Consider the following 23,419-nt stretch of genomic DNA (forward strand, 5'->3'; position numbering starts at 1 on the left):
CCACACACACATACACCCCATGCACACACACACACCCCACACACACACACACACACACACACATACACACACTTACACACAAAAACACACACACACACCCCACAGACATACACACACACACACACACACACACTCTCTCCTGTGTTATTCACGTATCTCCCTGCCGTTTTTCCAGCTCCAATCAGAACAGCGTCTCTGACGAGCAGAAGGACAACACCACAGTGTTCACCAGAATCCTGGACAGCTTGCTGGACGGCTATGACAATCGTCTCAGGCCTGGCCTTGGAGGTACAGCTTCCCAGTTCATGGCATCGCCACTTACAAGCCATCCGTTATCACGTGCCATCCATTATCATTTATGCTGGGCAAAATGGCCACCCTCGCAGATTAGCCAGGCACCCAGAGTTACCCAGGGATGAGTTTGGTCCGTCTTTTTGGACACCGTCTGCTTTACTGGTTGAGGTGTGCACTCTGTGTGTTTGTGTGTGTACGTGTGTGTGTGTGTGTGCGTGCATGTGTGCTGTGTATGTGTATGAGAGAGACGGAGGGAGAGAGAGAGAGAGAGTTATGTTCATAACAGTTTTGAAGGCCCCTGCTTCAGTTGTTTAATGGAGCTTGCCTGTTGCTCGCTCCTTGGCTCAACTTTATAGCAGATGGGGGGGGGGGGGGGGGGGTGGATGTAAACGGGTCCGTATTGAAAGCCGCGCCCGGGACGACTGCGGGACCGAAGGGCGCGGGGGTGATCGCTCAGCGCCAGCGTGCTCTCAGAACACTGATTATATGGATATTGCGCCCTGTTTGTGCCCGGGACAAGGACAGCGCAAAGGGACAGGACTTCATTAAGCACTTTGTAAGAGAGAGGTTCAGCAAGGCGTGGACAATTACTCCCCCGAGTGCACAGGGGGACGTGTGGAGGTTTGAGTGACCCACACCTGCGCCCTTACGGTTACACTGCAGCAGGGTTTTTATTTTTATTTTAAGCGTTCCATAAAACATATTTTAGAAAAAAATATATTGCCACACGATGTGGGGCTTTACGTGCCCAGTTCCCACCCTGATTTGAAATGTCCGACTGTCGACCCCACTGTCGATTCCGGAGAGTGCGGACGCCCGCAGTTCCCCTCCGAAGCACACGGTGTTGCCAGCCTGCTTCTGTACACACCGTGGCCCAAGGCTAAGCTTGCACAGATTAGAGTCGGAGGAAGACCTTTCTTATGTGGCTTTATTAAAAAGGATAAGCTCTGTTCCGTTCTGGGTGCTCGTTGGTCAGTATAGCATTTCAGGTGTGCTGTAATACCCCAACAACAACCACGGGAACATTTGCACATCGTGTTGATATCAGTAATATCAGAGTTTTTTTGACCATTTTATAAATATTGTAATATTATTGGATCCATTAGCCTACAAAAACAGTAAGAGCAAAGTTCTGGAAATGGAAGCATTTAGCATGTCGTTTGGCTGCTTTGGGTTAATGACTTTTGATGAGTTAGCATTACTTCCGTAACTGCACCTTGACTGGCGGTGTCCAAATTACCACATACAAATAAGGAAAAGTGATATTTTATAATGATAGCTAGCTAATTTTCAATTACTTAGTTTAAGAGCTAACACTAGCTAGTTTGTTTGTAGTCAGATAAGTAGGTCCAAACAAGAAATTGTTGCTAAGTAACTGATGGACACAATCTATTTAAAAAATTGCTTTTACGGTTGTTGTGTTTCCTTGGTGATATGGCACTCACACCGATGGTATATCATGAACATTGGCACGGCTTGGAGGTGTTGTTAGGCACGAGGTGAAGCAGACCACTGGTTCTCGTGCCTTATCACTTTGTTGCCTCTGAGTTTACAGGCACCCGATCGACTAGCGAGGATGACACATGGACGCCTTACCGACAGAACGCTTCCTTAACCTGGGTGACACAATCACCGATTGCTCATCAGCATTTCTAGAGTTACTGACCACATTCACAAAGCGTAGGGGGGTTCCACGGTGTCTTGGCTAAAATCCCAACCTGGCTGTCTCAGCCTGCCTCCTAATCATCCCCTGATTATAATTGGATAAAAAATTGCACTCTCCCTCTCCACCTCCACCTCAGCTGATGTGTGGTGAGCTTTCTGGCGCAAAATGGCTGCCGTGCCATTGTGACATCACCCAGTGTGGGTGCTACACATTGGTGGCAGTTGAGGCATCACTGTAAAGCGCTTCGAGTTGCCAGCCAATGAGAAATGCGCTAGATAGATGCAATGAATAATAATAATAATAATAGCACTGGAACAATTCGAGACCATGAGGCACATAGAGTGACATCATGAATACATCATTACAGGGTGCCACACCACCCCCCAATAAAACACACACACACACACACACACACACACGCAGGCACAGAAAAGCACACACACACACACACACACACACACACGCAGGCACAGAAAAGCACACACACACACGCACACGCACACGCAAATGCTGTCTATAAATTATTTGTTCATTTATTGCCCTGTTATGACCCTGAAACAAAACCAGTGGCTCTTGAAATGGGAATTTCGGAAAAAAAAGAGTAGACAGTTGAGCATGGGTGCCTGGTGACAGTTTGGGAACGATTATATCAACAGCGAGACGCACCCTTCAGGAGTAAGAGGTAGTTAGGGCTAATGAGGACCACTGATTGACACTTTCTCTCCTAATTTCTTGCTTCAACAGAGCGTGTAACCGAAGTCAAGACTGACATTTTCGTGACGAGCATTGGACCTGTCTCGGACCACGACATGGTACGCCCCCTCCTCAACCTCCTCTGAATGCCACCGCCCCTCTCCACATCTGGCTCGCCTCGCCTCGCCCCCCCCAAACCCCCCTCGCTACGATGCGAGACTGAAGGGAGGGTTTCCACGGGCCCGTTCCCTTCATTTCCCCGGAAAAGGGGGGACAGTGATTGATTTGTGGCCCTCGGGGAAATAACACCAGGGTGTTTAAAAAAAATAAATAAATAAAGAATGCGGTGAAATCATTAGCTGTTTATTTTAACCCGCATATTGAAATGCCTTCGTCTTGGTTAACTGAGGCAGGTCGTTTTAAAAATAGCATTACTGCTTCCTTCCCTGGGTTTTTTTTACACGCAGCGGAAGGATAAGACAAGGCAATGCCTTAATTCAGTGGTGTCTTGTGAGCTTCCCTTCATCTTCTGTGGAAACCTGTAGGTTGATGTAAGCATTAGTTTAATATTCATCGAATACAAAATGATCAAGGTTTTTTTTTTCAAACAGCTATTGGGAGATTGACGTAGCCCCCATTGAATTTGGACTAATGGCAGACTTCGTTCCAGTCAGAATTGTACAATAGGTGCTCGTTTCCACTGAAAGCTCTTCTCTCTTGCTAAACCAGAGAGGGCGAATCTCTGGCATTTTTTTCTTTTTTTTTTCAAAATTCCAAGTCAGTGTTCTAGAACTCCGCTGCTTTCGGTTACCAGCAGCGATTGTGACATCAGCATCGGAATGTCAAGAACGTCCCAATCATGTAATTTGTGCTCCTTGCACCTTAAAGCAGACGTATTTCCTGAAAGTAATATAAAGAGCTCTCGCATTCAAACCCGTCGCAGCGCTGAAACAGAATTATTCATGCCGGCGCGGCCACAGTTGAACACAGTGTCATATTTCGGGACGGGCCGTTGTTTCGTCGGGAGAGAGATGATTTTATGGTCTGGTGCGCAGAAGGGAGACTTCCCTCCACATCCGTCTCGCGTTGTTATCCCCCCTTTGTCGTGTCATAATATTTGTGAAGCTGTAGCATTCTTCTCTTCTGCCGTGTGTTTTTGACATGATGCCAGATAATTGCTTTCCCTGACATATGGGCCCCTATTTTCTGCGCAGTTCAGTCACCGAATGTGCTTCTGCACCCAGGAGCTAACCTGGTTTTTTTTTTTTCTTCTTCTTCCTCTCGCTTATTTTTTCTTTCCATTTGCACAACCCATCAGCTCGGTTACCTGCCAGAATAATTAACCTGCTTTTTAAACGAGAAAAAAGGCATTTTGTGATTTGGCTGAGTCTGTCGGGAAAAGTGAGCGAATTAAAGAGAAGCTTGGCCATCAAGGTTCGCCATTACTTAGTGCCTCATTCAGAGCCTGAAAAGGTGCACTTTGGTCAGGAAAGCTGCGTGCCGTACTTAGGTATTGTAACTTTTATGAAAGCCTCTACATATCGAGCATAAAACTCCCCCATTAGGTTTAAAAAAAAAACACTGGCCGTCACAGATTAGAGGAAGTGAAATGACATGAAAGGGAAGAGGGGTTATCAGAATGCTCTGCTTTCAGCTCTTGGGCGTAGACGACGCTCTTAGACGTGAAATAGCCTGGAGAGAAGGCTGGAACCGAGGGAGTTGTCATGGAGTTAACGGATTCCCCCCCCCCCCCCCGTTTCCCCGTTTGGCAGGAGTACACCATAGACGTCTTCTTCCGACAAAGCTGGAAGGACGAAAGGTTAAAGTTCAAAGGGCCGATGGCGGTGCTGCGCCTGAACAACCTGATGGCCAGCAAGATCTGGACCCCGGACACGTTCTTCCACAACGGGAAGAAGTCGGTGGCGCACAACATGACCATGCCCAACAAGCTGCTCCGCATCACGGAGGAAGGGACCCTGCTGTACACTATGAGGTACGGAACATAAATAAGTAAATAACAGAGAGCGCTGGATTACGATATGATACGATGAGCCGGGGGACGGAACGTTTCGCTTCTTCGCCGCTTCGTCGTTTGACTTTCAAAGGCGCACGTGATTCGTCGTCTGGCCTTTTGTCTTCCATCATTGATTCTCAGTTTGGCCTCTTGCCTTCCAGTGTTGATCGTTTGTTTGATGCCCGGCGAAGGTGAGACGTTGGGCCTCATTGACAAAGCGTTTCTTAAATGATTCTTACTTTTGTTCTTAAAAAACGTTCCTGAGAAAAGCCAATGTGGGATTCGTGACAGGTGCTGCAGGCCTTTTGTTTTTGTGCGTATCCCAGGTGTGTGAGACGATGAAGGCTGACTGTTTGCAGATTTTATGCACAATCCTGTTCATGTCATTAGCGTAGGGAAACAGCCATGAGAAAATACAGATGAGGCGGAAAAATGACGAACGCCGAAATCTTTGTGGAAACGTTCTCGCGTACAGTTTTACGATCAGACGCGATCGTACGCGTATTTCGCGAACGAGGCCCGTTGTGTGGGACCTCACTCGTGTCCCAGTGTTTGGAAAGCACGTTAGCTTCGCTAGCCGCTTGTGAGGATGGAGGCTCCAGGGGGAACGCAAAGGGGAGGAGCTTGTCAGAAACGCGAGCGTGCGCGTACGGCGAACGGGGCCGCGGTATCCGAAGGATCTATAAATTGAAGCGGCACGCAGTCCTCTCTTACGCGGCCCTGGAAAGCGCACTAATGTCTGGGTCACGGGGGGACCCCATAAACCATCCTCTAACGTGTTTATTAGGAGATTAGGGCCCGGCGTGAGTACATATTTATGTCGGGCGAATGACGAATTGGAGACGTGTCCCTGTTATATCGGCATTCCTTCACACGGGCTGTCAGAAAAAGGCCGGGGGGCTCTCAGGGTGTATGTCTGATTCAGTTTCAGGGGCGCGCTTCATTCTGCCGGTTGTACTGTAGAGAATACAGCTGTGCTCAAAAGCCGAAGAAAGCATGGTGTGGTATGAATAGCTGTATTCAAAACCTGGAGGCAGCAAGGTGTGGTATGAATATTGATTCGCCACTCTCTCTTTCTCCTTCCTGTTCCCTGACTCTATTACTGATTTTTTTTGCATTCTCTCTTGCTCTCTCTCTCCTTCTCTCTGTCCACTTTCTCTCTCTTTATCTCTCTCTCTCTCCCTCTCCTCCCTCTCCCTCCCCTTGCACCCTCTCTTTTCTTCTCCTCATCTCTCTTGCTGTCTCTCTCCTCCTCTCTGTCTCTCCTCTCTCTCTCCCTCATCTCTCTTCTCCCTCTCCTCTCCTCATCTCTCTCTCCCTCTCCTCTCCCTCTCTTCTTTTCCTCTCTCCTCTCTCTTCCTCTCCCTCCCCCCTCTCTCTCTCTCCTCATCTCCTCTCCCCTCTCTCTCTCTCCATCTCCCTCTCTCTCCCTCGCTCTCCCCTATCTCCCTCTCCCTCTCCCCCGCCCCTCCCCCCTCAGGTTGACGGTCAGGGCAGAGTGCCCTATGCATCTGGAGGACTTCCCCATGGATGCCCACGCCTGCCCGCTGAAGTTTGGCAGCTGTGAGTGCCTCCCGTTTCTGCCCCCTCTCCTCAGGTCTAGGCGTACGCGATTCCGCGCGGAGAACAACGGCCCCCCAGCGAACCGAACCCTGAAAAGGGGTCCTCTGGCTGTGGGTCAGCCAGTCGCCGTCGTCACGGCGACCCGCCAGTGCCGTCGACCCAACATCATCCTCACAGACGGAGAGAGAGAGAGAGTGCGTGTGCAGACAGTGGCCAGCCGTACAGAAACAACGGCGTGACGTGATTTTTAACATTTTTATTTAAAAGCATCCTTTAAACCTTTAAACCCGGTCGCTCTTCAAATATTTCATCGACGCCTCTTTCCTGCAGTAGAAATCATTTTTGCTAGTGGAGAAGAAACCCAACTCTGCGGCACTGACCTGCTCGAATTTTTTTGGGGACGACGTGGAGATTTTTTTTTTTTTTCGACTTTTGCGCTCTCACCTTTGGAAACCGTCTTCCACAAACCCAGTCCGCCGAATCGATAGAAGCTGTTCTCCTACACCTCCTCGTGTAGCTGTTCTTATATTCCCTTTTTTGTTAACGTATCGTATGAGTTAAGGGCCCTTCTGACTCCTTCAGCCGCAGGACCACACCTGGCTGAGGGTCGGCTGCTTTTGATGTGGCCCTCCTTAGCAAACAGATTGGAGATTAACCTTCTGAGGCCTGGCAGAAGAGACCTTTTAAGTATTTGGATTTTGCTTTTTTTTGACATAATACAAGTGTCTTGGATGACAAACATGTTGCAGTGAAAATATAGATATTTAAAAAATGTATTCATATATTTATTTGAACTTGAATTAAATTTTTTAAAATTCAATGTCCCATGCGAGTTTCAGCATGGTAGAATATATAGTTCTTCTGGATTAAGACCAGAGACTGAAAGATTAAGACCAGGACAAAAATGAATTGCCGGGTCATATGGGGTTATAGGAAGGCATTGGGGATAATTACTGAGGCCTATGTGTACTTGTATCTCCAGATAAACGGTATAAGGCAATCCTATTTTTTTAACGTGTTCTGGCCCCTTTGCTTCTGCAGACGCCTACACGCGTGCGGAGGTGGTGTACGTCTGGACGAGGGGGGCGGCGCAGTCTGTGGTCGTGGCCGAAGACGGGTCGCGGCTCAACCAGTACGACTTGATGGGACAGACGGTGGACTCCGGCGTGGTCCAGTCCAGTACAGGTCAGTTTTGGGGTTTTTGGGGTTGGACCGCAACAGCGGGGCCAGCTGTACAAACGCACATGTCTGTGACTGAGTGAGTGACTGAGCGAGTGATGAAGTTACACCATTGGTCGGCCGAGTTATGAAGTTACACCATTGGTCGGCCGAGTTATGAAGTTACACCATTGGTCGGCCGAGTTATGAAGTTACACCATTGGTCGGCCGAGTTATGAAGTTACACCATTGGTCGGCCGAGTTATGAAGTTACACCATTGGTCGGCCGAGTTATGAAGTTACACCATTGGTCGGCCGAGTTATGAAGTCTGAAGTATGAAGTTATTGGTCGTCTGGTCCAATGGGTTTAACCTGGTCTTGTTTACACAGTGGAACAATGGTAGACTGGAGTGAATCCTTTTCGCGATGCAGTGATCCGTTGGTAGGCCTGGTGAGGCGTAGCGTGACTCATGACAAACATTTCATTTCTTTGGCGCTTCGAAGGTTTTTTTTTTCGCCGTTTTTTTATTATTAATTTTTTTTTGTCCCGCTGACGCCGGCACAATGAACGCCCGCGCTAAGAGAAAGGCCATTTTAAATCGCGCTTTGAACGAAGCGACAAGTTAATACTGCGGAGACAGCCCACTCAATGCCTCCTCTGCTGGCCATTGTTTAAAGTGTCACCGCCGATCGGCTCGCTAGTGAGTGTGGTGTTAATTCCGCGCTCGGTGATTGATTGGAGCGGGCTCGGTTAGTTCTGTACGGCTACTGCTGAACCACCTATCGATTCTCACGCGTTGCACGTGTCACCATAGGAAGTACAGACCCGGTGTATCGCGACCTGATGGATGCCCATATTAAAACCGATTACTTGCCACGGGTTGCCAACGCGGCACCGCGTTGGTTCGTAAACGCAAACGCTTACTTAATTACAGGGACGCTGATTGCGCCTGCGAGAATTTCGATAAATCCATCCTCCCGCGAAACGCGACCCGCGATAAGAAACGCCGTTTTATTGACTGACGCGCGAGCGAGCGAGCAGCCCGCAGGCAGACGTGCCCCCTCCCGCTTTGGCTGTAACCGTGGGAACACGCCGCGCTCCGAGGCGGATATGAACGATGTTATCAGCGCTGCGGGGATCGATAGGTCGCCGCATTCCGCCTTTTCTCGGGGGTAGTCGTCGGCTTCTCCGTGACACGGTGCGCCGGGGGAGGGGCGTACGAGCCGACGGGGGGGCTCATCTGGCGACCCCCCGGCTCCCTCCGCGCTCCCGCTCACGCTCGACGTGACCCTTTTATTTATTTTTTTTAAACCCCCATTTTTTTGCGTCGTCTCGTAAGATTGCGTCTAACGTGCCTGCGTTTGTTTGTTTATTTATTTATGTGTTCTTCTCCCTTCCCCTCGCAGGAGAGTACGTTGTCATGACAACGCACTTCCACTTGAAGAGGAAGATCGGCTACTTCGTCATCCAGACGTACCTGCCCTGCATAATGACGGTGATTCTGTCGCAGGTGTCGTTCTGGCTCAACAGGGAGTCCGTCCCCGCCAGGACTGTGTTCGGTGAGTGCGGCGCGCTTCGCTCGTTCGCGTGCGCTACGCTACGCGCGTTGATCGAGAGATCGGGGGGGGGGGGGGACGTGTTGCGGCAGCGCGAGACACACACGCGCGCGCGCGCTTGCTAGCTCTGGTGAGCTAACGCACCCTGGCGAGGCTGTGAAGGACCTTCCAAAAACAGAGAGGGGCAAATACCGATAGGGTTCGACAGAAGATTCCGTGCCGCGAGGCGAGACGCTGTCCACAGAGGGAGGTTTTTAAAAACTGTCAAGTAAAGGCATTCGTTTTTTTTGGTTTTTTTGGGGGGTTGTTGTTGTTGTTGTTAATTTTAAAGAGAACTGCAACTCCTCTTGTTAAGTGTGAAATTAGGCTGTTCCGGAGCGCTTGGCTGTTTTAGCTCTCGGTTACTGCCGTGTTTTATTTGAACGATCGCTAATTACAGCTGTGCAGCGTGTGGCCCCGTTCAGCAGGATGTGCGTTCGTTCCCACCGTCTGCTTTTATACCCATTAACCCTTTAAAGGGCGTCAGATCGCGAAACGCGCGACCGGAATGTTCTGGACTGAACATTCCAACGCTGATGTCACAATCGCCGCTGGTGACTGAGAGCAGTGGAGTTCTAGAACACTGACTCGGAATTTAAAAATAAAGAAGGATAAATGGTTTAAGGCGCAGACTCGACCCCGCTTCTCCTCGAAGACGCTTCGCGCGCCCCCTCTGAGCTCCGGAACGGAACGCACGGCCGCCTTATTTCCGGGGGGGGGGAATGCGCACGCGGACGGGTTGAGTCAAGGGCTCCTTAAATCCCCGAGCAGACAGAACTGCGGCGGCGGCGTCCTGCCGTAAGGGATCGCAGGGGAAGCCGGTGACTTATGTAAGAGAACTTGTTGAAAGGATTTTTTTTTTTTTTTGCGTCTCCACTGCGGGCTCGGTGGCTCGGCGTCCTTGCTCGACCTTACTCACGCTGTTTAGGACAGCGAGAGAGCGAGCGAGCGCTCCTCTGGTTGAATATTTTAAAGTTGCGCCCTGCAGTACTCAGAGAGGGAGCCTAGTGTGGTTTATTTATTTATCCCCCCCTCCCCCTCCACCAACCCCCCATCAGCCTGAGATTAGATGCCCTTCCACAATGCGGTCTTCCTCTACTGCTCCCGCAATCCAGGCCAAGATGTATTTTTTGTTCCCGCCACGCTGGCCATATGCTTCCCGTGTGTAGCGTCATATCTTTTGTCCTTCTGTCCTCTCCTCCCCTCTTCAGATAACCCGCACTGTGTATTGATATTTATATGCCGTACACAATGTTTTTTTTCTGGGGCAACTGGAACACATACTCAAGAGGGAAAAAAAGCACCCCCCCCCCCCCCACCCCCCCAAGGGTGTTTCACTAACTGGAGATAATGGCTGTATTAGAGACTCAAGCCCAAGGGCGTATGAAAAAAAATACTGACCAGGACCTGGGTGTAAAATAACAAATCTTGCTAATCCGTTGCAATTTATAATGCCTTAAAATTATAGGGGTGGGGATGAGGGGAGGAAGGGGGGAGGGGGGGGTAGTTATATTTTTAGCACCGTCTTATATCACCAGACACCAGCAGCCCCTTTCTATTCTAGCAGAGCCCCCACAGGCGTCTTTAAGGAAGCTGGCGCATGCGTCCTGGGCGCTAGGCTACACCCGGTCTCCACGGGGACCCCTCCTATATATCTTAAAGCCGTGCTAAAAAAAGAGCCCTCCTTAAAAATGTTCCCTTCTGCTGAGGGGCGGGGCGGGGGGGTGGGGGGGGGCGTGTGTGGGGGGCTGGTGGGAGATGTACAGCCAGTCACGGTCTCTCCGCGCTCCTGCCACGAAATGAATAGGCTGTTGTCTCCGTACTGTAAGCTCAGCTGAAGGGGGGGGGGGGCGGGGGGGACCTGGCGATTGAGTCTCTCGTGCCAGAATAACGCGCCGCGCGTCTCGTTTTAAATCTGGCCCCCCCGCCCGCCAGGCCCGGCTCCTGTCCGCGGCAGCCCGGCAGCCCGGGCAATCAGGGAACGCACCGAAGGCGAAGTCTGCCTTTTAGATAAATAGGCAATTTGAAAAAGCCAGCGGTGGGGCCCGGACGTCTATTTGTCACCGTGCCGATTAAAGCACGCTGATATACACGGGGGACCCCGGGCAAATAAATAAATAAATTAATAGATAGATAGATAAATAAATAAATAAACCGCCTTTCAATTGGTTTATTTATCACAGAAATGAAAACCCAGACAATGGGGCACTAATATCAAAGGCAAATGGAATTATGTTCCATTATTCTTTGTTTTTACTGCGTACATCCCACCCTCCTCCCCCCAGTCCATCACGCCTATGTCAGTCAGTGCCATCAGCACTGCATTGAAAAGGTTAATGTCCCTCCCTTCGCTTCCTCCATCCCTCGCTCGCTCCATCCTTCCCTCCCTCCCTCCCTTCACTGCCTCCCTCCCTCCCTCCCTCCCTCCCTCTCTCCTTCACTCCCTCCCTCCCTCCCTCCCTCTCTCCTCCTCCTCCCTCCCTCCCTCTCTCCATCTCACCCTCTGTCGCTCCCTCCCTCTCTCCCTTCACTCCCTCCCTCCCTCCTCATCCCTCCCTCCCTCGCTCTCTGCTCCTGAAGCGATTCACGGTCGTATTTACCGGCTGCATTGAGCTGCCGTTTTGATGTAGCTAACTAACTGATTTTGGCGGGAAACCCGAAGGCGCTATCTGGCGCCCGCGCCGTGCCGCGTCGCGTCTGCCGTTTCCGTCGGCGACGGACCGCGGAGCGCCCGTCCGCCCAGACAAACGCTCGCGTTGCGTTCAGTTAGGGGGAGTCTGCCTCGTCGCGTGATGAAGACGAATGGCGGCTCGTGGCGCTACACAGGCTGCACTGACTGCAGCGGACGTGCTGATTGGCTGGGGGTGGGTGTGTGTTCTACTGCACGCAATATGGTTCATTCAAATCAATGCTGAGCAATAACATTTTGTCATATTCATTTATTTATTTATTCATTTTTTTGGCGGTTGGCTATATAGTGTGTAGCACTGGAGTTTGAGATTTAGCCGGGTCAAAGGATGGGGCCCAATTCTTTGGACTGGGATCTGTTTCGTTCTACATTTGGGGTTCTGAACATCCAGTCCAGACCTGAAGGAACCCCTCTATCGTCTCCCATCTCAGCCATTCATCACCGGAGGGTGCTAATGTTATTTCCTGCGCCTGTGGTCCCCGTGCCATTCCTCTTAATCTCCTTTGATTCCTCTCTGCCCCTGCGGTGTGTGTGTGGAGGCAAACCTTGTTAAAAGACACACCTCATCTGCATCAAGTGTCATAGTTTCCGCACGTGGAATTAAACCGACTGAGGGAGCCTCGGTAATTGAGTTAGCGCTCGATTAATTGGCTTAAAAACTTTTTCGGTATGAGCGGGCGGGTTCGTTTGGGGTCCGCGAACGCGTCCCCAGCTCATTAGTCCAAGTCAGAGCTGTCAGAGGGAATCTGAGACGATCGCTGAAAAAACCCATTTCCATTAATGACTCCCCTCTGCTGCGTACAGGTGGGGAGGGGGCTGCTGGCAGGGTGCGAGGTAGGGTAGGGTGCGGTGGGGTTGTGGGTAAGGATCAGAACACTAGAAGCAAGCGGGTTTGGAAACTTGCGTCCCGTCTGCTGAAGCGCAGTACGTGCCCTTCGTCACGTTTTGGAGGAGACCCCTCCGTGGGCCGCACCGTGTGGCGCTCGAGCGCCCAGACGCTCCCTGGCATCGACATTCCGGGCAGCGGCGCAAGGTAGACGGAAGTTTTCCAGCCGCCAAGTAGTTTCCATGGCAACGCAGCTTTGTGCCTTTTTTTAAATTTTTTTTTTACGTGTTGTGTAAGATGGTGGATCCTTTCTGACTACCTAAGGAGGGGGAGAACGGGGGAGGCACTATGCAGCCTGGCTTCCGAACACTCACCCCCCCCCCCCCCCATCCACCCTTCTCTGGATGCACAGTGTGCCTTTTCGGCACTTGCCCCGTCTCCCCAGGGGCGAGGCTGTGGCTGCCAGCTGGTCTGTTTCTTGGATTGGGGTGGGGGTGGGGGGCACACGGGGGCACACGTCCACGCTCGCGGCGCAGACCTTCGCCGAGCTGTTCGCCGCGTTAAAGGGGAACTCCTGTGAGAGGGTTTTATTTACACGTGCAGTACCTCACCTGCCAAACGTTCGCCCGACAGCCTCACACTGCAGTGTGACACTGCGTTCGGTGGTTTCAGTGGCGGTAAATTTCCTCACGGTGTTAGCAGGATATGACCCTTTCATATTTAGATTAAGAGTATTTCACATCTTTTTTTCCCAATGTGTTCACCATCAGAGGTAGATGCAAATAAAAAACCAGTGCTAGTTTCAAATTCTGTCGCTGGGTTTCCGTCTGGAAATCTATTGCGGTAAAACAAACGAACAGCTTTTTAGAAAATCAGAACATGGATGCTTCTGTTTGACGACCTCTCTGCCTGTCGTGATGTTTGCTCTGGCTCACTGTGTGGACATCGGAAGAAAACTTCAACCATGCGTTTAAATCTTGTATTAGATTTCCGATCTGATTTTACTCCTGCCTTGGGTGCTGGAGATAGTGGCAAGCGTGTATCCACTCCAGTCTAAACGCAATCCGTTTACTCCCAGCTTGCGTTGGTGTCTTTCAAATGAGCGTGCCGTGGCACACTAGTGTGCTGTCAGAGTTTCCAGGTGCGCCGTGGAGAATGTTCAAATTCCACCCCATTCGACCAAACGTTTGATGTTCTGCGAAGGCGTTGTGGTTGCTGGGAAAGCTGCGTGCCATGGAAATGGTTTGATAATAAAAAAAAGCGTGCGGTCGCAGAAAAAACCGATTAGGAAACGCCGCCTGGCATCTCGAGGAAATTTTTCGGCTACAGAAACTATGAAATGAAGTCCTGCATTGCAGCAATGGCTACCTAGCACAGGATTAGTGGGTGAGGAGTAGGCTATCAAATTTGAATATTTTACCATTTTTAGCTCTCCTTGAAGGTTTAAAAAAAAAAAAATAGAAGGGGAATATTTGCATTAATTTTTCAGGCGTGGATGGAGGGTCACCTCCACATGAATGCTGGGAAATGGCTTGGGGAGCCTCAGAGATCGGAACGGACGTCGTTTTTACGAGCGGACGAGGCTGCAGAACACTAAGAGTTCAGAGCGTGTGTGTGTGCGTGTGTTTGAGTGTGATGTGTGCATGTGTGTGTGTGAGTGTGTGCACATGGGGGGTGGTGTGTGGCTCGGGGTTAGTGTGTGTGCGTGGGTGGGTGAGTGTGTCGTGTGGTGTGTGTGCAGCGTGTGTGTGGTGTGCAAGCGTGTGTGTGACGTGTGTGTGTGTGTGTTGGGTGTGTGTGAGTGTGTGGATGGGTGTGTGTGTGTGTGTGTGTGCGTGTGTGTGTGTGTGCGTGTGTGTGTGTGAGCGTGTGAGTGTGAGCGTGTGTGTGTATGTGTGTGTGTGTGTGTGTGAGTGTGTGTACATGTGGGTGCGTGAGTGTGTGTGTGTGTGTGTGTGTGTGTGTGCGTGTGTGTGTGTGTGTGTGTGCGTGTGGGTGGGTGAGTGTGTGTGTGTGAGTGTGTGTGCGTGCATGCGTGTGTCTGAGTGTTATGTGTGCGTTTGGGTGGGTGAGTGTGTGTGTGTGTGCATGCGTGTGTGTGTGTGTGTGTGCATGCGTGTGTGTGCACGTGTGTGTGTGTCCTCAGTCTTCAGAGATGAGGCTTTGCTGATCCTGGCTAATCCACAGCGGGTAGTTCAGAGCCAGCCTGATAGAGATGCTCTGCGCTGGAGCACGGGGGAATATCCAGAAACTCTCCAGAGGCAGGGAGATGCCAGATGCCTGGATTTTTTGACTGGATTGTTCGGCTTTCAAATTAATTGTACAGGCTCTTCTCGTGGTCCCGACCGGACAATGTAAAGTACCGGTCTGAGTAAGCGACTGAAAGAATGTAACTGTGAGTTTGTAATTAATTTGCATCTGACCTGTCCTAGGTCCGTGATCCGTTTAAATATTCCCCCCACAATAGAACCAATCCCCCCCCTCCTCCCTCCCCCACCATCCAGCATTGGTTCCAACTCCGCCAACCCCGCCCCCATCAGCTCTGACAGCTCCCAGCTGGTTCGCGATTAAGCTTCCAGCTGTGCATGTTATCCGGTCTTCACTGGCTTTCACAGAAATGTAAATCTGGCATCCCTGCCCTCTGAGGACGCAGCTGTCTGAGGAAGGCACGGGTCCTCAAAGGTGTAGGGGGCCTGCGATCTGGGGTCTCAACCCCCCCCCTCCCCCGGTCCATGATTGCAATATAGCCCCCTCTCCTGATCCATGATTTCAGTCCGCCTAGCCCACCTCCCAAAGATCACAATTCCCGCACAACTCCCCTCCCCCCATCCCCCAGGACTGCGATCACGGTCTCTACCCCAACCCACTGCTTTGGGGAAACAACCGTACTCCCAAAACGGACGGGGCTTAAACCCCCCCGAAACGAACTCAGACGGGGCCTGAAAATGTTTAATTTTATTTTCTGAGAGCGTGTCACCCTTCAGCCGGAGTCGCTCGGGGGTTCGGTTTCGCCACCGACGGTCGCCAGGTTTTATCTCGTTCCCCCGCTCTCCGTCCCGCCGGAAGGGAAATGATGCCGGGGCGCCTTCTAGAATCCCGCGGCTGCCAACCGCCGCGACATTATTAAAACGCCACCGCGGGCGGCGCCCAAGGTCGGACGCCAGCGCGCGGAACCGAAGTCATAATCCAACATGCGCTGCGCGGTGATTTCTCGCGTGTCCCGAAACGTAGCGCGTTTCTGTCTCCTCCTTTTTAACCCCTTCGCGCAGATGCCAAATCGTTTAGGGGGGGCGGGGGGGGGGGGTTTCCGTTTAAAGCTGTGAGGCTTTATAACACCAGATGTGAGCATCACAGAGAGACTTGGAAAATTGGAGCCAGACACTTTCACACTTGCACCATTTACAACACTAACTTTAGATTTATATTCATAATTTTGAAGGAAGGGTAATTACACAAATGCAATCTTGGAAAAAATGCTCAAATGAAGTTGTTCTTCTTTAGTTAAATGCAATTACTTATATTAATAAATTAATAAATATTGAGAGATCACATACTGGCGGGCGATAAATTCAAGGAAAACCCATGATAAATGAGAAGAAGAAACATGACGACTGCAGATGCTTCCATACAGGTGTACTGCATGATACAATTAAGCAATTGACATCCTATCATGCTCTGTAGCATGTATAAAAAATTCTGAGCAGGCCCAGCTGACCAGATGCCAAGATGCCAAGAGGAAAAGATCTAAGTGACTTTGAAAGAGGGTTAATTATTGGGGAATGAACTGGAATGAGCCACAATGACGTAATCAGCATGTGTGGTTTTAGGCACAGCTTTCTCAGAAGGCATACAACCATTGCAAATGAGTGTATATTTCACAAATGAATCATCCAAGACAGTAAATGACCACTGAGTCATTAAAGCTACATCTCTACATGTAAAACTAATGGCAGGATTGTGTACTTATTCTGTATTTAGTCACAGATATTGATAGTAAAATGATGGTGGTATAATTACCCAAGAATTCCTCCTTATTTATTTTGCTATTCAGTGAGCAGCATTTTTCACTGCTGTATTGGCATACCTTCGGGCTGCTGTTGGCTTGTTAGTGTAATGGAATACAAATTTTGGATTATGAAAGAATATTTTTATGAACTCCCAGATAGAAGCTATTGCCGAGCGTGTCATGCCTGGGGGGTATAGTTGCAGATGACACTGCAGGGAGGGGGGGTGTTTTCTCAAATGGAAGACCTACACGACAGTGGTGACTCTTAGAAACTCTGTATTTTGCATAGTTGTCGCATATCTTCTACTAATAAAGCTGAGAACAGGAGAGTTTGTTGTTTCCACGTGTACTTCGGGAGCACCGAATGTCTGTGTTGAGCGATCTCAGCTTGGGGGGGCTTGGGTTAATAGGCACGTTTTTACCAGACCAGCAGATCGCAGGCAGTAAGAAGGCGAGCTGGAACATCTCACTGAGAGACAGACAGTCGTGCTGGCCTGACAGTCTGCGTTTTTTTTCGGGAGGGTGCGAGAGTAGCTGAAGTATGTTTTTAACGAGAGTCCTCTCCGGGTTTATTTATTATTTTTATCTCCAAAAGCCTCTGAAAATAGCCACCCTGGAAGAAGAGGGTGGGGGGGGGGGGGGGGTTGATCGAAATACTGATAAACGTGTCAAGTGCCTCCTCGTCCCTGTCTGGTTGCCCCCCCCCATGTCCGTGCACTCATTTTACCTTCCTGCCAGACTGATATACCGAGTAGGAACTTCTTGTCTGTTCTGTTCTGTTCTTCCCTATCATCCTTTTTCTCGGACCACAGTTCCACAGCTCGTTCCTGATTCTGTATGTGCGCACAGAATTGCTTGCGGTGTCATGAGGAGCGAAGTAGTGTAGCGTGCGGCTTTGGGCCCATTAAAAATGCATTGTGCTCTCGTGCGCCCGCATGTTTAAAGGCACACCCTGTACGGACCGGCCATGGCATTGTTCATGCCATGCAGGAAGAGGGAAAATCTAGGATGCTCTTTAAAAATTGGCAAGCCTTGCGCTGGCTAATCAAAATTTAATGCTTAAAGCTGCCAACTTAATGGTTGCTTATGCTTCATCCATTTAAGCAATTTCGGTGTAACCAAGTACGCCGATGCAGATTCAGGTTTTATGATTTTACATATGTCACCCCGCAGCGTGGTTTTTGCTGTTGTTGCCGCCGTTGTTGCGGTGTTTGTTTTTAATAAATGGTGCTTCGAGAACTTGCATGCAAGATAGGGCACAACTTAAGCTATTTTCATAAATTCTGTTTAGGTTAAGTTCCACTTCTGCTCTACTGATGAGAGAAGAACCTAAACTCAATTTCTATCCAGCTGCATGGATGTAAAATACCAGAAAATATCATGGAAGTTGCACCTTATAATCTTTATAATATTATTATTATTGTTGTTGTTGTTGTTATCGCTTACCCCCTTGCCCCGTGGATTTCCTCCTGGTACATTTGCAGGTTTGGCTAATTGGAGGCTCTACATTGCCCATAGGAGTGAGTTTGTGAGTGAATGGCAGTTAGGCCCTGTGGTGGATTGGGGACCTGTCCTGTATCCCCTAATGCATGCTGCCCCCATGTTCCTGACCAGGGGTTAGAGGTTTCGAAATGGATGGATTATTGTAGGTTTCTTTACAACTTTGTAAGTGTGAACAGACAGGAAATTTTCTTTGGGTTCTTCTTTTTTTTCTTTTTTTCTGGGTTATGGGGGTACAGTACCACCCAAATACAGCATGATGATATTAGCATTTGATGGGGAGGGGGCATTTGATGTTTTCACAAATTGAGGTTGGGGGGGGGGGGGGATGTCTCCCCTGCCTCCCCCGGGGAGATCTACTGTCCACGATGGTCTACCGTGTGCAGTCTGACTGCATCCTTGCCCCCTTGTCCCTTCTCTGCAGGAGTGACCACCGTCCTCACCATGACCACCCTCAGTATCAGCGCTAGGAACTCCCTCCCGAAGGTGGCCTACGCCACGGCCATGGACTGGTTCATCGCCGTCTGCTACGCCTTCGTGTTCTCCGCCCTCATCGAGTTCGCCACGGTCAACTACTTCACCAAGAGGGGCTACGCCTGGGACGGCAAAAGCGTGGTACCCGAAAAGGTGGGTCTTCACTACGAGCTCTCCAGTGCAGAACGATCTCTTTTTAGGGCGTGCAGAAGGATGTGTGTCCCAATACATTTCGAAAATGCAGGGCAAACTTGCTATTAGTTTTAATCATTGCACGTAAAGCTAGTGGTCCATCCATTCTGTCTTAAAAAAAAACATTTTCAGAGTAATGAGAATGGCTAGAGTGTTGAAAATAAATTACTGTGACTGAGCCTTTTCATTATGTCACAAATATATTCAGCAGTAGTCGCTGGAATCGTAGCCTAAACCAGATGTCAGCCATTAAGGAAGTTCCATTTGGAGCTTTAATGTAATTGTTCTTGGGTTGCGAAGTCGGCCGGTCACATATAATCCATCTGTCTCCGCATCAGCTGGATTTATGGGGTATGACAACACCGCTAATGGGTGATGGTTCCTTCAGCGTCACGTCCCCTGCCGCTTGTCATGTTCAACCAGGTGATCAGTACAACACGATATAAAGCTCCCAACGGGAAGCACTTAAAGCAGAAAACTGTTCCGTACTCTTAGGTTAATAACGCAGAATCTTTTTGAAATGGTACTTATTTATACCAGAGGACATCTCACAGTACCAAGCTTTTGTGCGATATATATATATATATATATATTGTTTTCGGGGGTGTAATTAGTGTGATTTCGTGTTGCCAGTTTTGCTGACGATGCAGGTTTTTTTTTTCCCTGTTCCGCTTTCTTTAATTCGCTATTCGTCCATATATCGTCGACTTTTTTGCACCCCGCATACCCACGCTCGCGTTCACGCAAAGCTCCGTTTCTTCTCACACAGCAAAAGAAGAAGAAAGAGTCCATGCTGAAGAAAAACAACACGTACACCGCAGCCACGGCGACCGCTTTCGCCCCGAACATCGCCAGGGACCCTGGCCTGGCGACCATCGCCAAGAGCGCCCCCCCGCCCCCCACCGAGCCGAAAGAGGAGCCCAAGCCAAAACCGCCGGAGGCGAAGAAGACCTTCAACAGCGTGAGCAAGATCGACCGGATCGCCAGAATAGCTTTTCCCCTGCTGTTCGGAACCTTCAACCTGGTCTACTGGGCAACCTACCTGAACAAAAAGCCCAAGATTCAGGGCATGCTTCAACCACACTAATCTCAATTTTAGCTTTTTTTTTTTTCTCTCTCTCTTTGTCCAAATGTTCTGTTTGAGGAAAAAAAAGAAAAAAAAAAAAGAAAAAAAGGTGTCTGAAGTGGTCCAGTTCCCAGTTGCTACATTGCTTCTGTGTCACACGAAAATATTATACCTTCAAGATTTTAAAAAAAAAAAAGAAAAAAACATCTCTTAGTATCTGGGCAATGTGGTAAAAAATTAATGGAAACCGTTTGGGGGGGGATTGTGCTACTCTATTAAAAAAATATGCTACAGTAAAGTATACGCAAGAGAATGCTATTCTACAAATGCACATAGCCTATTGTTCAAGATCTATTTTTTTTATTTATTTTTGTTTTCTAATATTTTGTTGTGCATTACACCATCAATACGTAAAAACACAGTTATATGGAAAAATGTAATATTTGCATGGGCTGGTTTTATTTATCTCTTTTTTTAAGGACCAGTCAGCATCTGATGAATGGCCAGTGGGTTTTTTTTCTTCGTCTTTTTAGTCACAAAATGCTACCTTGAATGAAAGTCAGATATTCTTCCATACCTTGTAGTCGATCTTTTGGGTTTACGATTTCTAGTTTTGTTTTTTTTTTTCTTTTTTTTAACGTCAAGATAGGGTTTCAGCAATAGCAATAAAAACATGTCTCAGTGGAAACAATTTAATTCCATTCATGGATTTAAAAAAAGAGAAAAATATCCTTTGATTATTACATGCTACATTAAGCATACTATTTATTTAGTTTTATTGTAAATAAAATCAAGTGTTAGAGATGTCAATATTAAGTTTAAGCTTTGCAAAATGTAACTGTAAGATATAAATAATCAAAACAAGGGAAAGAAAAAGTTTTTTTTTTTTGAAGATACGTGTATGAAACATTGAAAATAATTGGTGTAAAGAGAGTGTTTATTGGTTCACTTTTACCCGACTGTTTATTAACTAAGTTAGTGTTCCATTAAATGCTGGTTTAATTTGCCAGTCAATATTGCAGATATATAAATAAAATATATCCAAACTTATATATCTGTGTGTATGTACACACTTTAAAAAAATGTGTTTTAAGAATGGGATAGTGATGAGTAAGAATGTAACTGTAACCTAAATGTTGGAATGCGTTTTATATTTAGAACTGAGTCACTCTTCTTCTTTTGTTTCGGTTCCTAGTTTTTCTGGGATAGACACTTGTTAAATTTCTCTATGGCCTGGAGGACTCCTGGTAGGTTGTTTCGGTCGAGCTCTGCCAAAAGCAAAGGGAACAGGGCAAACGCAATTGAGAGCGAAGAGCAGTGCCTTTCTAGTTTTCAGGGTTGACTGATCGTGTGAAAGGCTGTTCCCACCACTTCTTGAGATTTCAACCCCAAACTTATTCTCTCCGTCTCCTTTTCCTGGGGACTTCTCTGTGCTTCTCTTGTTTATTTGCCCTTCACCTTTCAGACCACGTGCTCAGAAAGTACCAGCTACACTGCCTTCTATCTCAAATGCCCTTGGAAGATAAAGACAGTTTTTTGTTTGTTTGTTTTCCTTTTCCTAATACGCTTATAGCTGCTTGTCGAGAGAGAGAGTGAGAGAGAGACAGACAGGAAAAAAGAGAGCACCAGCCTTATAGGTTAGTGCTGTATCCTGGACACTATGATGTCTTCTATTACCATAATTAATGGTTAATGTTTTATTTTCGTAGCATGTTGTCAGTCCCTCCTCCACAGAACTTCGACAGAACCCAAACCAAGACAGAGATGGGGCAGGGGGGGAACGATTTTTGGTTTTAAATTTTCACTTTGATTGCAAATATGAAAAGCAGCTTTCCTTTAGGCTAAGATGCTTTCTGTTTTTGCATATCCTTCTTAAATTACGTTAATGTAGCAATATGTAATTAGTAAGGGCTTTTTCAACAACAAAAAAAAGAAATAAATGAATTTATCAGAGGTGATTTCCATGGTAGCTTTACGTTGACCTCATAGGAAAATAGAGTCTGGAGTGTACACAATGTTGAAAAAACCAACTTTTTGACCACATATTGAAAGGTAATGTTACATGTTTTTAATTTGTTTTTAATTTATTTGTTCCCTGGTCTTAAATGTATCGAAAATCTGATGTCACTTCTATCTGACTGTACCCTTGATCAGATCTAAATTTGAGGCGTGGGGAGGGCAGGGAAAGGGGGGTGGGTGGGTTTGGGAGGGGGGGCTTTAGTCTGTTGTGAGTTTTATGGTCTTTAAAAAAAAAAAAAAAAAGTTCTTCTGGGTTTAGAGCAGCAGCAAAACCAACAGTGGACCACCAGGGTTGTGTCAGGGTATCCGAATTCGGGCCACAGAGAGAGGACGTTCTGGGTACTGGCCCGCATGGGACAGTGGCGGGGGTGGGCTTGGTTTTGAGGGGGTGGGACTGTTCCTACCACAGCAGGATTTATGCAAGCGCACAGTTACTGAGTCCATTTGAACCTATAGGGGTGAAGACCCTTGAGATATGATGTATAAATGTATAGATATTTTGATTCAAATCTATTGTATGGATGTTTATTATCATGCCTAAAGTGTGTGTGTATATATATATATATATATATATATATATGTATATATATATACACGCAGTATATTTAATAATACTAATAGTAATAATGATAATAAATATTGTTTGTATCGACCTATTGGTATGCATTTTGCACATTAGACGCATAATTTACATTTAAGTAGTCGGCTTTGTGCTATGCAAGAACAGCTTTGAACCACTTTAATTAGTTTTCCTTATCATTGTATTTAAAAAGAACCAGATATTGTATACAGCTTAAGTCTTTACTAGAGACAACGTGTCCTGTTTAGCTTCTTTTTTTTCCATTGTTTAGCTCTGCATTTCTGGCCAAAAAAATAAAAAAAGTATTCCTTTCAAGATGTATTAAATTGGAGAGGTTGGAGTGTCATTCAAGGCTGATTTGGAAATGACATTGAATGTTAATTAAACATCTATTCAGAGACATGGCAATAAAAATAAAAATAATTCTTAAATATCATATTTCCTGAAGGAAACGTATGATTAATCCACTAAATTCTCATATTTCAAGCACCGCTGTGAAAAATCGGTTGAGAAGATTTAAGGACATTACCTCGGAACATGTCAGATACTATGAAGAACCATGTTGCTGTGTTCGCCCTGTACGATTCGGTCTATAGATTATGCCACTTTCAGATTCAGTATCGAAACAAATTTAAACAAAAGCTTGTTTTTCTTTTTATTAGTTTTTTCAATGCACAATAGTTTGCTTTGGTCTCTGCAGTTGTAAAATGTACTACACCGATCATTGGAGAAAAAAAAAATGTAACACTTGCTTATATTTGTTGTTTATAATTTGCAGTTGCTCTGTGACCCAAAAGTTTCATTTATTTTATTTTCTTTCTGAATAAAATCTTTATTTAAGTGCATTTCCTGCTTTTCAGAGTGGACAAGTGGCCATAGTTATATGGACACCCAAATTTGGAATTAATATTACGTATAATGTTAGCGCACATTGTTAAAGGTGGCGCTAAGGTGGTAAAATACTGGGGTCCTTTGTGCTCAGAATTAACATGCTATACTTCCCTGTGTTCTCTCAAATGGATTCTAGAATGCGTGGACTGTAACTGTACGAATCACAGTCCCCTCAATTAGCATGAACCCCTC

General features: G+C 47.6%; 1 protein-coding gene across 6 annotated transcripts in view; it reads left to right on the forward strand.

The window, feature by feature from the left end:
- Nucleotides 1-21,677, forward strand: part of gabra1 (gamma-aminobutyric acid type A receptor subunit alpha1) — a 32,488-nt gene extending 10,811 nt beyond the window's left edge. For all 6 annotated transcript variants that reach the window (XM_064349862.1, XM_064349860.1, XM_064349857.1 and 3 more), the window contains exons 3-10: nt 176-288; nt 2,705-2,772; nt 4,426-4,646; nt 6,148-6,230; nt 7,272-7,415; nt 8,796-8,948; nt 18,430-18,632; nt 19,441-21,677. In XM_064349862.1, the coding sequence (XP_064205932.1) occupies nt 176-288; nt 2,705-2,772; nt 4,426-4,646; nt 6,148-6,230; nt 7,272-7,415; nt 8,796-8,948; nt 18,430-18,632; nt 19,441-19,758 (1,303 nt within the window). In that variant the 3' untranslated portion in view covers nt 19,759-21,677. The remainder of the gene's footprint in view (nt 1-175; nt 289-2,704; nt 2,773-4,425; nt 4,647-6,147; nt 6,231-7,271; nt 7,416-8,795; nt 8,949-18,429; nt 18,633-19,440) is intronic.
- Nucleotides 21,678-23,419: the final 1,742 nt, after the last annotated feature.

Source organism: Anguilla rostrata, chromosome 9 (genome assembly GCF_018555375.3).
Source record: "Anguilla rostrata isolate EN2019 chromosome 9, ASM1855537v3, whole genome shotgun sequence".
Lineage (NCBI taxonomy): Eukaryota > Metazoa > Chordata > Actinopteri > Anguilliformes > Anguillidae > Anguilla > Anguilla rostrata.